This window comes from Lutjanus erythropterus, chromosome 1 (genome assembly GCF_056507025.1).
Source record: "Lutjanus erythropterus isolate fLutEry1 chromosome 1, fLutEry1.hap2, whole genome shotgun sequence".
NCBI lineage: Eukaryota > Metazoa > Chordata > Actinopteri > Lutjaniformes > Lutjanidae > Lutjanus > Lutjanus erythropterus.
Window position 1 is genome coordinate 22,457,988 of NC_139317.1, and position 15,491 is coordinate 22,473,478.

At 38.5% G+C, this 15,491-nt stretch overlaps 1 protein-coding gene and 1 long non-coding RNA gene across 2 annotated transcripts; one reads left to right on the forward strand and one right to left on the reverse strand.

Annotated features, from left to right (window-relative positions):
• Positions 1–485: 485 nt before the first annotated feature.
• On the reverse strand, positions 486–7,791 carry eif4g2a (eukaryotic translation initiation factor 4, gamma 2a). Its single transcript, XM_084717007.1, has 19 exons — positions 7,699–7,791; positions 6,141–6,263; positions 5,890–5,992; positions 5,672–5,800; positions 5,511–5,577; positions 5,263–5,414; positions 5,034–5,144; positions 4,765–4,947; positions 4,441–4,579; positions 4,181–4,344; positions 3,964–4,071; positions 3,682–3,771; positions 3,496–3,600; positions 3,194–3,409; positions 2,830–3,088; positions 2,534–2,738; positions 2,205–2,413; positions 1,978–2,099; positions 486–1,642 (listed from the first exon to the last, which is right to left on the reverse strand). Exons 6-19 carry the CDS (start codon positions 5,344–5,346, stop codon positions 1,577–1,579), a joined length of 2,061 nt encoding a protein of 686 aa, XP_084573133.1. The 5' UTR covers positions 5,347–5,414; positions 5,511–5,577; positions 5,672–5,800; positions 5,890–5,992; positions 6,141–6,263; positions 7,699–7,791; the 3' UTR covers positions 486–1,576.
• A 1,776-nt stretch (positions 7,792–9,567) lies between these two features.
• On the forward strand, positions 9,568–15,160 carry LOC146332897 (uncharacterized). The gene is made up of 3 exons (XR_014769973.1): positions 9,568–9,672; positions 11,344–11,392; positions 14,622–15,160. It is a non-coding gene; the product is annotated as an uncharacterized LOC146332897 (long non-coding RNA).
• Positions 15,161–15,491: the final 331 nt, after the last annotated feature.

Genomic DNA, 15,491 nt, shown 5'->3' on the forward strand with positions numbered 1-15,491 from the left:
ATTTATACTGAATGCTCACAAAATGACCAAGTGCCTGTTTAAGAGTCTTAAGAAATCACTAATAATCTTTTAGAAGGAGTAGCTGTTTATAACCATTACATCGAGCAATATATTAATGCAGTCTGGAAGGCAGTCACTGAATGCTGATTCCAGAGTGTTATTCTCAGAGCAGTGGAAAACAGGCTTCACTTTACATTGACAGACAATGGACAATTATAAACAGTAGGACTTGTCCCTTGTTACTGTAAATTTATGATGTCCCACTGCTGCAAAGCTTCCATATCTGGGGACGACGGGGCTGAGGAAACAACTTGCTTCAACCATAGATTGTACATTAAATAGCATTTCTACCCATTTATTATACAGTCTGTGGCCACAACTTGCTATTTGGACTGCTGTACTCATTTGCACACCCACTTGATATATATTGCTCGTTTAAAATGTCTACATTTAACTTGCAAGTTTTCAAGACAGAGACAATGAAATGAACTGTTAAACTTTATTAAAGGTTGATCTGTAGTTGTACACTTGACACTTCTTGTACTTAATATTACAGTGACACTCCAGAAGAAGTTTAAGTGTACATATACAGCGCATTCTTAATAATTTCATGAAGATAAAAAGACCATTTAAAAACTTGACAAATATGGCAAATCGACGTAAAATTTCCACACATGGTGGTGAACATCTGTAGCACAGGAAACTAAGCTTTGGCTGTCTCAATGTTAAAACGGAGACATTCAAGTATAGTCCGAGATACATTAGAGGTATATCCATATGAATTGATAAATTAAAAAGGCCACACAGATTCATTCCTAACAGCACAAAAGTTTTGTACATAAAAAAAGCTCTTGATTCATTCAACTTAAAGTGGGTAACTGAAATCACACTGTGCAAACAAAACAGGCCATTATTGTTAGACATCATCAAATCCAGATTGTTATGAATTCTCAGACAAAATGGTCTGCTTTCAAGCACAAGAAAACCATTATAATTACAGCTAAAAACCGCAACTTAGGATTGTTTCAACAAATCAAGGAAAGTGTATCTTACTATTGCAACGACTCATGATGTTGAGCAAAGTGCATCTAAAAACTGATAAACAAATTCAGATAAAACAATGAGAAAAGTCTCTTTGCAATAAGTTAGAGTCTTCTCTCTTTTGTAAACAGTTTTTAAGTTAATAGTTATGGCAGCACTTGGTGACTCCTACCAGATGTAAAAGGTGACAAAATGGGTCAGGTTTCAGTGCTGGTACTGCTAAAACAAAACATAAACCCAAGATGATTGAAATGTATAAAACATCTGCTGTAGGAAATAAAATACAATTGAAAATCACAAAGAAAAGCATAAGTACATGGTGGATAAGATGGTGATGCTGGCTTGATCTGACTAACCATTTCATAGTGGAATGAATTGTAACAGTGGTTGAAAAGTATTAAAAACAAGACAAGAGGGAAGGAGTTGGGGCGAGAGAGGGATGGCAAATGAGGACCAAAGAAACAAAAAACAAAGTTAAAAAAAAGAAAAGAATTCTTTCATTGCATCCTGATAACACATGGCTTTGGCCTGTTCCTCAGTAATCTTCACCATCTGACTCCTCTTCTTCTGCAGTCTCCAGCCAGGTCAGCCACTGGTTTACCTGCATCATTAACACAATATATTTCTATCAGCTTATGTCATTTATGATAAACCAAACATATCAGAGAACACATACACAGGCTTGAGATTTTGAAGAATCTTTATGCAATAAATACATTTACACAAAGTCTTATACCAAATAAGATCAAGACCAGCATGTATTAGTATATTTATTCCAGATAGCATATTCACTTTTGTGAAACAAATGTTTGCTCCCTGACACACATGCTCCCAATTATCCTAGTTATGATCAGGTTTTTACAATAGCTCATATGTCTGTGTAATTTGAAAATTTGTAAAAACAAAAATGCTCATTAGCAAAGTACAGAAAATTACCTGAAATAAGGCTTTCCCCTTCCCCGGAAACTCCTGGGTGATATCTTCTTTCCATGAAAGGAAGGCTTCTTCTTCAATGATTTCCATGTCATAAAGGTTTACAAAGTAGCGCAACAACATGCCTGGAAAGAAAGAGCAACCATTAAGCTTCTGCACCAAAGTTTAATACCTTATCTGACTTGACCTGACTTAAGCTGACACACTGAAGAATTAGTGCATGTAAATACCTTTGGGGAATCCCTTGGCATTGCATTGGACCTGCAGGGCATACAGCGCACTGACTTGCAGGTTGATGTGATCATGTAGGAATTTCAGCATCACTGGCTTGAAAGACAGCAGAAGTTGTTTCTCTTCTTCCAGCTGCTCTTTACTGGGCGCTGTGAGCTGCTCTTCATCATCGTCAGGGTTGATCTCATAAGCGATGTACTGCAGGAAACTGGCAGAGAAGAAGACAATCAATAGCGTCAAATACTTGAAAAGAAAAATATATTGTTTGTTGTTACTTTGAGCAACAAAGTGTTGGTGGACTGATTTCACTATTAGAAACATCTTGTACCTGGTCATGAGGATGTTGACAAAGCCCTTGTCGGTGTGGAGTTTAGGAGAGATGTTATCTTTGATCCACTTGTAGATCGACTGTGGAGAGGGATCTACTTTGATCTGTTTCAGTAGCTCCTTCTCCAGTTTCATGAGCGGGAACAAAAAGCTGAGACCTTTGCCCTCTAGAATCTCCAGCATCCTTTCCTTGTTCTGGTCAATTTCTACAAGAGTACAAAACAGAAACACTCCTTAGTAGTAGCAAAAGACAGATACTTAGAAATGTCCTTATGGTAAGAGTGGATTCGGACATACCAGGTAGCATCTTCTGCATGTTGACCTTGCTCTGCTGGAACAGGTCAACTAGCCAGTCGCGGTCCTTCAGTTTGACCATCTGCTGCAGGCAGAGCAGGAATAGTGGGAAGTGTGCACCATTCTCCAGCTGCTGGGCCAAATCTGCGATGTTGACCAGGTCAGCGATGATCGCACGTGCTGCAAATTGTGCCAGGTAGGACTTGACCAGTGGGACTTCTTCCTCGATCTTGGGACACTGGTCCAGAACACTCAAAAAGGCCTGTTTCATAAAAACAGACTGTTAGTGCTGAAAACCAGCTACATGATCTGACAGACAAAATACATGCTGAGTACTGTACAATCTGATTCATGTGAAAAAACTGACCTGCATTAGGTTTTCACCAGTGACAATTCCCTCGGTGCAGAGTGCATGGATCAGGGTGCTTGCATGTTCTTTATCCTCATCAGAGCGATCAAGGGAAAAGACCACGATCTTGTTCAGCATCTCAGACAAAAAGTGCTTTGGGGCTTTCATATCCTTGGCAGCATTCAGTGCCTCATCGATGTTCTTGCTGTTCAGGTAATCAGCCACCAATGTCTCCTAAAAGGAAATGGCAGTCAGACAGTCTGCTACTCAGTTTATTGTATTGAATGGGGTGCCTGAAGGAAGAGGAGTGAGAAACTTACAGTCATTTTACACAACTCTTCCTTTGTGGGAGGAGCTTTCTTAGTGGACTTAGCGGGCTTTTCCTGGATTGGAGGAGGATTGATTTTTAGGCCAAGCTGTGGAGACTAAACAAAGAAAACCAAATGAATATACGTTTCCTGGAACTTACCAGTTCAACAGATTTGTTTTAAATGTAAAAATGTTACCTGTCCTGGAGGCATCATAGTCATCTGTGGCTGCAGCCTCGGCACTTGTTTTTTATTCAAGATGAAGGACTGTGCTGGCCTCAGACTAATCTAAAGGGATGAAGACAGCAAGTTTAGACCAATACCACACTGCTATAATTATTACTGCATATTTCTTGACCGAAGTCCATCCATTTCAAACAACAGGACCCCTTTTAATCAGAGCCTAGACCACTCCTAACATGCAAAACTCAAGCAGTAAAAACAAACATGATCTTAGTTCATCAATGCAAGCAGTTGTACCTCATCAGCGTTGACCTTCCCTTTCTTGCTGAAACGTGGAGCCATATCCTTGGACTGCATCTGCACCGAGTGGTTCTGTTTATGGTTGAAAACCGGTGAATGCTGCCCCTGTCGGACACAGGTTTCACTGATTTATTTTGCAGAACAATGACTTCCTTTGTTCACCATTACAAAGTACTGAACAGTTACACTGTAGATGTACATTTACTGAACGTACCTGGTTTGGTTTTATGTATGGTTTGCTTCCTGCTTCAAACTGAGGCTGGTGTGAACCGTTGCCGTTTACAATATGGCCATTATAGTGCGGGTTTGTACGATGACGTCCCATGGTAGGAGAATAGTGGTCCTGAATGACTCCTGGACCTGTACCAATGCCACTTCCTACCAAAAACAAGAGAAACATTAAAACACAGATAACAATACATCATGGTGGTAGTATTAACTTTTATCAGTCAGGGACAAAAAAATCTCTCATACCAGGCATCTGTCCAAACATATCAGCCAGTCCACCAAGAGGTTCCCGGTCAAACTTGATCCTTGTGGGCAGGAACGAGTTTTCCATGAAGAAGTCATTCCTCATTGCATCAGTTGGAGGTGGAATAAAGACACCTAAATCCTGCAACACATAGTCAGAGTCTTTGATATGGACTACTGGACCTGTATACTTACTGAGCAGTAAATAAGTAGCTAAAATTTCAGCTAACTAAACTGTTTTCATATCTAGTTTAGGTTTTTGGTTTTAGTTAACTATAATAATCTTATTCTACACAGTTCATTCCAAATTTGACCCCACAGACTAACCTTTACTGCTTCCTGACGAACTTGGTTGATTGTCTTTGGACCGTTGTCAACATGAGCTTTGCGGGGCACCCAGTTGTTCTCACGCAGCTCCACTGTGTTCTGCAGCAGGAAACGAATCCTAGCTGGCAGCTCCTTGTTGGTTGTCAAGGATTTCATCCGGCCAAAGTACTGATCCATCAGAGACTGGATGGAGAATTGTATTTGTTAGTAAATAGAACAAAATGGGTTTTAAGACAAGACCATTATTCAGTTATTTTCCACATACTCACCCTAGCCTTTTCATGATCAAGTTTAGGTCCCACAGTCTTCATTATCTGACAGAGGCATTCCAAATCTTCACCCATATCCTTGAGATGGACTTTCTTCTTCTTATCCAAAAGCTTAAAAGAAATTAGAAACAATCGGCACAATGAAGTTTAATTTCCTCCACAACTGTTGGGGAATTGGAGCATTTATGCTTTCAGACTGGCAGCTTAAAGTGAATTCATGACAACTTACTGTTTTGATGCACTTATGAAGGATAGATTCATGGATAAGGTTGAGTTTGCCAAGTTCCCCAATGAATTTGATGTTGCCCAGCATCTTGAGCTTTGCAATAGCACGCTGCTCCTCCTCATCAGAGGTGAGTGGGCCGTCTTGTTTGTCAAAGACTACAGAGGGAAAATTGAAAATAAGGAACAATTAATGCAAGACATGAGCACATGTATTTTCCAACTAGCCTGATGTATCAAATGTAATTCACTTACTTTCAACATTTCTGGCACGGTTCTCAAACTCATCTTGAAGCTTGGATATCAGAAGCCTTCTGAAGGTCTGTAAAACAGAAAATATCACAAAGTATTGAAGTAAAACCATATTCTTGTCCAAATCCATTAACAAAAACAAACAAATAAAAAAAACATCTTACAGTATTCTGCTTTTGTGTTGCTTGATTTTCTGATGGCTCTTCAAAGTTTGGTGCATCCTCTGCCAAGCGTAGACATAGTTGAGCGTACAACTGGCTATACTTGGGCTCTTCAAGTGCTTTGTCAACAATCTGAAGTAAAACAAATAGAAATAAATTGAGTGCCTATTTTAGAGATTATAGGAATAATACACATATGGACCATTAAAGAGAATACTTACCAACAAGATTATTCCTTTTAAGACAAGTTTTGAATCTACACCCACATTGAGGAGCTCCAGGCATAGTTTGTCAAACTTCTCAGGAGTCAGCTTATTAAGTATGCTGATGGAGAGGAGGAAAGACAAGAGTTTAAAGGCCTTGACAATATAACAACAACATCCATTTAACTAATCTCCAATCTAATCATCATATTCAGGTCCTAGGTTGCAATTTGAATAATAATGAACATCAAATTTAAATTAAAACTCACCCTCTCACTTTCCTGAAGATTGCATCCTTTTGCCCTTTCTCTGAGGAGTTGGCATCTCGTCTAGTGCTTCGAGAAGGTACCCATCTCTGAACGCCAGAACCTGGGGTTTTCCCCAGGAACTCGCTGTAATGAAGACAAAACACAGCTAATGTTACAAGACAGAAATATTTATTTGGAAAACATATCCTTATTTCACAGGCATCTGGCCCTAATTCATGGTGATTGAGTCAAAGACCCTATCAGACCTTACAGCGACGCCACCAAACCAACATCAATATCGGTTTTGTAATCAAATCCGATTTTCAGTCATTATATAGAAGTGGCCATGGGGCAAAAAGCAAGTTTTTTAGAGATTGTAGTCACATTTCCAGCATGTGACACCATCAGCTTCTCTGCTCTTTAACGATCCTTCAGATGTTAAAAATCTGTCTCAACACGTCTGTATTCTCATGTTGAGTCTTGCATTATGCACTATGGAGTGTCCATTTTAGCTGCAAATATCTATATATGTTTAATTTAAGTCATTTGAGAAAAACAATTACATTGCAAACACTCCTTTAACTTACATGGTACCAGTTCTCATATGAAAATATTGACACTGGCAACACCTGAACCACTGCCAAAGTGACAGAACGTCAGGAATTTTCAAAGTAAAAGCAGCACAAATTTCAAATTCAGAGCTGTAGAAAAATCAACTTTCCAAATCACAAGCTTTATCCTTAAAACCAGGAAATCATCCTGATAGGATGCTGGTTATCTGGGTGTAGAGCCATATACCAGTATATTCAGAAGCTAAAGAAGCTACTTAGAGACACATTTTTCGTTTTCTGTCTTGATGTAAAAAAAAAATGTGGGAATGTGGATTTAATATGCAATTAAAACTACGGGTGCACAATATTGGATTTCTGCCGATATGCAATATTCTCTGACTAATGTTTTTGGGCCAATTGCTGATGTCTATATATGAACATTTTTTCAGCCTAATTACAGAGAACATTAAGTCTCTCCTGTAGTAAAATTAAAGAAAACTACTGACAGATTTCATTCTGCTTTCGCCCATTTCTCTTTGTTCTTCACAGGTTTGTTGTAATGATTGGGACGATAGCTTTAGATGGCCAATTAAATTTGTAGTGGCATCTCATTCCAAATGGCAACTTTGCTATCTGTTTTGGACACTTCATAAAACCTTCACACCATAGACATACTTGAATTGGGTGCATATAATTAAAGCTTCATATTATCTGCCTGTCATATCTGCACAATGGGCTGATTCAACTCATTTTTAAGCCTTTATCTGCAGATACCAAAGTCGTGCTATTATCATGCATCCCTAATGAAGACTGATGTAAGTCTGCATGAAAGAAAATTAGAAAATCACCTGTTGCCGACAGTCTTGGGATAGTGCTGAGGTGCACCCCCACCTCCTCCCCCTACACTGTGATACAAAAAAAGGAAAAGAAAAGGTTTTAACGTAACATAAGGAAATGCGAGCCTAAGCCTGTGTGTGAGCTGCTGGAGAGGGTTTACAGTATAGATTAACTGTGACAGCGTTTAATACCTGAAACGAGAAGGACCCCCTGGTGCAACGACACTCTCCACTTTGGCGGCTTGACAAAGAATATCTGAAAAGAAAGATGTTCTGGGAATGGGGCAGTAAAGAGCGACCTGGAAGTAGAGACAGATACACAGTGACAAATTAGCGGAGTCTGACAGCTAATGGCTGTAGAAAGGCAACAAACACAGAGTGGACGGTCATCAGGCACATCGAAACCACGCGATAATAATACCTGACAGAGTGGGTTTAATTATCACCAACTGTTCAGCGATTCCAGCCAAACTGTTGAGCACATGAGCGCCGACACGTGTCCGTACAAGTGGATGTGAAACTAAGACAGTGCTAACCTAGCACCGTAATGCTAGCATTAGCATGTTACGTCGCTGTCTGTTTCACAATTGCTGTTTTTCTCGCAACCTTAACACAACCAGTCGCCTTCTGTCACTCCTAAACATAAATTAACATTAACCTAGTTTACCCAAGACTACCTTGTATAACCCGAGCCTGACCCAAATCACAGTGGACACGATACAGGAAACGCGAGAGGTCGACACAAAACCTGTATCAGCTACATGTGCCTCGATTAAAAATATCCAAATCCACCGGCCAGACATTTTTAGCCTGATATATCTTGGATAATCTTTAGGTAAATTAAATGGCGAAAGACTTTTAAATGTAATCGTAAGTACGTGGTTTCTACTCATACCACCCATTTTTTAGATTTTATGAAAAAAGCTTATACACTGTATGTTTGAAACCTTCGGTTGTCGATAAACATACATATTTAATACAATGCCACGAAATCTGTATGGATTCAGTCATAAAAAGACATCAATGTAAACCAAGAACAAAACGCCATCAGCTGTTTTTATGAGGTCTTTGTTCAGACACCGGATGTCCACTCACAGCGACATCTTGAGGCTTTTGTTCTGTAAGGTCGTCCTGTCAAAGTTAGAACGCTAGATTTGCGAAACTCTCGCGAGATTTGTACGCGACGTAGCTTTGTTTAAAACAGTGTACAAGCCATTTATGTTTAATATGCAACAGCGGTATGTGTTATTGGTTAAGGGACAAAAATACTTAGTTAGGGTTAACAAAGGATTGTGGTTTGAAGTTACAAAATCACTATCGCGAGATCTTTCGCGGGGATAGGGTTCCCATCTAAATGGGATCGTTCTGTAGGCCGCCGGTAAGCTAACAGCTAGCAAGCCGTAAACAACTCTTCGAAACCAGTTTTTCCTGATCATAATACCAGTTTGGCTCAACTTTTCTATATCAATGAGGTCATCTAACGCTTAACTTAAAAAAAAATCCATATGACCTATATAATCACAAATACAACCGCAGATGAACTTCTACCAAACCGGTCATTTAACGGTTAACATTAGCCAGACAAGGAAAACACCGACATATCTTACCTTTACAAAAGGGACGTCAGCGTACTTGTTGTCTCGTCACCAAATAGTTAAAAAAAGAAACACAGGGTAGAAAATGAACTCAAAAAGTCGTGTTAAAACCTCGATGGTCAGGTATTATGTTGTTAAAAGAGTAGAAACACGACGGTTAGGCAGCGGAAGCTACCGGCTTCTCAGAAGAAAGAACGCTGACTGTTCAGCTACGTCATGCGGAAGCCGCTTTTTGTGTGGAGGCTGTCTCAAACGTCATCATCCCACCCTGCCGACGTCACTTACAAAAAAAGACTCATGATGAACATTTCGTAATTTACTCTCCTCATCAGAACAACATGTGAAGTATCCTGCCCAGAGGGTTTATTCTTCCACAAGTTATCTTGAGACGCGGGAAGACAAACCTCTGAGATCAATCTGTTTATGTTGACAATAATTTTTTTTTTTTTTTTTTTAATTTTATTTATTTAATTAAACTTAATTCACTTGTGTACTTTTGTCAGGCACATGTGTTATTTCATATTTCCTACAGTTGGATACAAAAGAAACAATGGAAGCTCTTTTTCGACAGGTAAAGAAACATACTGATGAATGAAGTCAAATTTGTGAGGTGTCTATTGTAGCCTATACAGTGTATATTTATTATGACATGTATATTGTAGGCAATACGGTGTGTATTTATTATGTATATTGTACTGTGTGTAGTGTTTATTTATTTTTTCCTTTTACGGTGCTCCTTTAATTGCTTTATGACTCAGGGATATGCACAAGTACTGTCCTGTCTTGTGCCATTGCAAATGGCAATAAATCTTTTGAATTTTGAGATGGTGGTCGAGGTGATAGAAAGATAATTAGTTGCCTACTGTTGTGATTAATTGTTTCAGTCATTTTTCAAGCAAAAATGTCAGAAATTTTGCTGGTTCCATCTTCTTAAATGTAAGGATTTGCCGCTTTTCTTTGTCATTATGATAGTACATTAAGAGACATCACTTTATGCTCTGGGAAATTGTCATTTATCAAGTTTCACTTTTTCTTTTACATTTTATAGACTAAATGATTAATTGAATAATCAAGAAAATAATCTGCAGATTAATCGATAATGAAAAGAAACGTAAGATAATAGTGATTCAAAATTTCACTTAATGACTTTCCATCTCATTAAAACTATGAGCTAGCAATTGAAAAACCTTTGGATTTTATAATTTTTACATACTACTGTATATCATAATTTTTAAGTCAAAACTATGAAATGTTGAGTCAAAAATTGTATTATTATTATGATAATTTTTTTTTTTTTCTGGAGGGGGGTTATGCATTATTGGACAGGACAGCTGTAGTGATGACAGGAAAGGGGGAGAGAGGGGGGATGACATGAATCAAAGGGCTGCAGGCCACAGTCGGACCCACAGCCGCTGCAAAGGATTCACGTCAGTACATGGGATGAATGCTCTAGTAAGTGGACTAGCGGTCCATCAAAATTTTTATTGTTGTGATGTGATGGTATATCATCACAGTTCAGTATAGTATGAAGACATTATTTTATTGCGAGATGATAATATTTGATATATTGTTAAATCTTTATTGTGTGAATGGTCTTACACAGGAAAGAGACCTTCTTTACAGCAGAACAAGACTGACTGGAGTATAAATTCTCCTGTATTAGTCCTCTCAGGGAGACTCAGTTTTCTTGCCCTCCTTCACAGTGATATCCCAGCACAGGCTTAGCTACAGGGCATCAACTCAGGAGACAGTAGGGATTCAGTGTTTTCACTTTAGGATGCCACAGGATGAGGAGGATCGATGGCTGTTGACATAGGACTAAAGCCTTTCAGTTGAGAAACAACCACAGTCTGCCCCGATGCCCAAATGTTGCCAAATGCCAGCTTGGAGTCGAATTTAGAATCTATTAGGACATGCATACATAATTAAAGCACTTACAGGCTGATTTCACTCATCCTTCCCGTTTCTGCCCACTCGTCTGGGAATGCAAAGAGTGAGATATCTCAACATGTACTGGCCACATTTGCATGAAGCTGTCACAGATATTAATGGTCCCCAGATGATTCCTAATGATTTTATTAACTACCTGACCTTTGAAAACCTAATGGAAAAATTTCCGTAAAACTTGAATTGGATACTCATGGGCTCCAGAGGACGAAGTCCAGTGTTTATGTTGATCACCTGACCTTTCCTGCAGCACCACCATTATGACCAAATGTCAACCTATTTCCCCGTCTTTCAGAGCAAGTTCTTCTACACTTTTCAGACAGTGTTCAGAGGGAGACTGCAGCGTAAGATTCTTTATTTCATGACCTTATTTGTTTTGTCTGAGGCCGGTAGAAGGTGTAACCGTTTCATAAGAAGTTCTGTGGATTGGGTGTACAGTATTATTGAGAATATGACACCCATGCCATTGTTCATGTTGACTTGATGAGATGAGTCACTTCCTCCATCTGCCGGTAAATGACTAATGGGCGAGACCAGACTGGTAACGCCTCTTTGTGGCTCGGGTTACACTGCGCCGCCCCTTACACAAGATAAGCTGTCGTGATGATGAATATAATTCAGATAAGACACACAGAGATATTAAAAGAGGCTGGCAAAGCTTGTTTCCGGAACATATCAACTTTTATAGCACCAGTGAGTAACTGTGGAGCAAAGGCGATATTAAACAGTCAGTGATAACAAGTTGAAACTCTTTGCCAAGGCCTTTCCACTGACTTGTTGTGACATGGTTGAACCTGCTTAGTCAGTTTGTCTGGGACTCTTTGTACTGACATTGTGTTTGGTGCTAAAATATCTATGTATGCAGAAGGACAAACTGGACTCTGATGTGAAATAGGCAAAGTACTTGTTCAAAATAACATAGGTGGAAGAACAATTCAGATCCTTTAGCTAGAGAAAAGAAAATACTCCACTACAAATAAAAGTCCTGCATTCAAAATACCCAAAGCTACACTAAGGAGTGTTTTATTGTTGAGTGTTGTATTTTGTGGTTATTACAGAAACACTACTACTTTGGTCCACAGGGGCCTCCAAAATCAACAAAATATAAAAGTTCCTTGTAATAGCTTGAAGTAAAAGTACTAACGGCACAAGGTGAAAGTACACTACAAGTAAAAGTCCTGCATTCAAAACCTTACGTAGTGAAAGAAAACAACTTAAAGTATGAAAAGTAAGAGTACATTGTACATTTTTATTTATAAAGAGTGCACAATAACCAGCACCAGTGGGTAAACACACAGCTATTACATCATATCCTCCATCTCTTCCCTCCACAAACATTCAAGTAAACAAAAAAAGACAGCCAGAAGCAAAAGAGCAAACACTCCCCACCCCATCCAGCAGTACTGTAAATAACAAGAGTCTGTTATGGCCATAATTTATGGGGTACACTGAAACAACAATGCCATAAAATTTTCAATAACTTACTGGCAGCAATTAGCAGGTAAGTTGCTGTAAATAAATTCCACAGTATAATAATTGTAACTGCTATTACAGTAATAATCAGCATGCTGTATTTTTTTAATCACAACACTAATTCAACTACCGTAAAAGGCATTACTGTATTAACTCGAATAAAATTAAGACACTTTTTTAAAATCACAAAAATGTAATTTATTTCATCAATTTACTAGACTTTTAAATACTTAAATATATTAAAAACATTTTAAGAAACATTTCACAATGTTTTAGTTCGGCCGTTTCACATTAATCAGCTGAATCTTCTCTGAGTGAGTCAGACAGCTGTGTATACTCTGACAATTGCCGTTTGTTTCTGTCAAAATAGTATTGTTTTCAAAGTTTTCCACTCATTGTCGGGATGTGTGAACTCAGCTTCCCTCTTTTGTTCATTTAATCACCTTCTTGAGACGCATTGCAATATTTGTGCACATCCAAAAACATGTTGATATCAAATCTTTAAAACAATGGTGGAAAGTAGGTGTGTTTCACCCTCTGATCACAAATGTGAGATTTTCTTTTGTTCACGTATCTCTACCCCAGTCCTGTAAACTGATGGCTGTTTGGTTTGTTTACAGCACAGAGCAGAAGACGTGGTGTGTCACAAACTGCTGTAAAAGCCCCAACTGAGACACATTTTCTGGATTTGCTGTTTACTTATCCAAAGAATGCCCCTAAAACCAGAATAATACCAGCTTATCCCACGTCTTACCCTCCATGTGACAGAAAAGTGGGAGTTAGAAATGAATATTGTAATTGAAGACAGAACCTGGGGCAACGTGTGTATAAGTAGTCATAAAGGTGTCAACAGGTATCTGTGGAAGGAGTTTGACTGGAAGCTAAAAATGACATTTTTCAGGACTCCATTGATCATTTAAATTTTTTATGAATGTTCAATATCAGCTCTGTGTTGGAGGAACTGTGGGATGACGAGGGACTTCTCCTATATCTTCTGGGACTGTCCGGTACTGCAGGAGTTCTGGCAAGATATTAAAGAGGAGACAGAAAAAATTATGCAAACTGCCCTCCCACTGGATCCAGTGTTGTTTATACTCAGAGAACCACCCCAATCTATAACAGACAAAGGCCCAAGATTTATACTGTAAATGCTCTTACTTATTCCCTGCAAAATGACAGCCATAAACTGGTGGAAAGTGTTTTTGCCAACCCGAACTTAATGGACTCAGAGACTTAAACAAGTATATATAATGGAACACATGACAGCAAAGATCCAGATGAAGATGGATATTTTTCTACAGAGACGGACTCCAGTAATGCTACACTTATCTAAGCCCTCCGTCAAAGATGATTCAAAATGGTTCTATGTCCCATGTCATTGTTATTGACACTGAAATCTAAGTTAAGTAAATAAAAAAAAACAAAAAGCATGAGACACGTGTAACAGGTAGCTCAGTCTCGGACAGTGATGAATGCTTCAGCCAGCATTTTTAAAATGTAAATATGTGAAATCATTGGTTATCTTATTGGTATCGGCCATGTGAAGCAGATAATTATCGCATAGGCTAAAAAAAAAAAATCCATATCGTGCATCCCTACTTACAGTATAACCTGTAGTTTACAGACAGCCAAGGGAAATAAGGGCCAAGATGTAGAGAGCAAAGATCAATGATTTGATATTCCAAAGTTCTGACCAAACCAAATCAAACTGACATCACTATATGACAACAAAAACAATCAGCAGTTCTGACTCTTACAATATTTATTTTTTCAAGTAACATTCATGCTAAAACTTCAAACATACTTTAGTTTTAATAGAACATTTTCCCAAAAAATCAAATGAAATGCTAATATCCGCTGATACCAGTGGAAGTTTGACCCGTGTGTTAATCATCCAGCTTTTGGAGAAAGTAACTATTAGATCAAACTGTTTAAATATTTACTAGATCAAACTATTTAGATTTCCAAATTTCTTTTCTTATTGTTTTACAGATTTATATTTTTTTATGTCACTCGTATGACTTTGTTTATAAACAAACTGAGGCAGAGATCAGGAGAGAGAGTGAGAGAGGAGCTCAAACTGTTTACACATTTTTTTAGGAACGTCTCGATCTGGAGATCTGGACAGAAAGAGTGAGAGAAACTCACTCACACTTTGAGAAGATCCAACCCACAGAAAGTTTCAGAGAGTCAGAGAGCATCACTGTAACCATAGCAACTCACTGCAACTGACCTCCCGCTGCTGGGGAGATTATCAGGCAGATTTATTTAATTAATTTACTTATTTCTTAATTTTCATATTGATTTCCAGTTGCCAACTACACATCTGATCAATAAAAACCTTTTGGCTAATTCGGGTATATTTATAGTAATGTTTAATAGTATGTACTGTTCCCGGAAAATTAATTCATTTTGATTAATGAAGCCCACCCCCCTGTCACCTGTCCATCCTGACAACCAATCACGTACCGTTTTTCGAGTAGTCGGCCCATGTATCCTCCTTTATAATGGAGGCAAAAGGGAAGTGATGGTCTCTGAATGACGGCGTGGGAAAAACGCCACACGAGTCTCCGAAAAGACCAAATATCTCCGGAATCAGACGATCAATAATCTCCCTTCGGATCAGGTGAGTTGGTGAACGCCAGGAGTTCATTTTCTTCTTTCACAAACCTTTGGTGTTTTTCTGTTTGAGCATGGACCAAACAACTGACACCTGTCCACAGATCTCTAATTAACTTTGTTGGCGAGTTGATTTACTCGTTTTACTCTTTTTACTCTTTACTAAACTGAACCACTAAAACTTTGCACAGATCCTAATTTGATCTGTTTCTGTGAAGAGGGTTTACTCGAACCACATTTTGAGATACTGAATTAAACAAACAATTCTTTTTGCTGTTTATTGTTGAAGACCTGAAAAGTTGTGTTTTTATGTTGAACTCTGAGGAGTTTCAGGGAATATTTATTTTGGAC

Bases quoted from the DNA above. Each gene is read 5' to 3' on its own strand.
- eif4g2a (XM_084717007.1), bottom strand. From the start codon at position 5,346: ATGCTGGGCAACATCAAATTCATTGGGGAACTTGGCAAACTCAACCTT. The intron at 5,145-5,262 runs GTAAGTTGTCAT...ATTTCTTTTAAG, and splicing joins TTCATAAGTGCATCAAAACA to CTTTTGGATAAGAAGAAGAA. The intron at 2,739-2,829 runs GTATGTCCGAAT...GTACTCTTGTAG, and splicing joins CATGCAGAAGATGCTACCTG to AAATTGACCAGAACAAGGAA.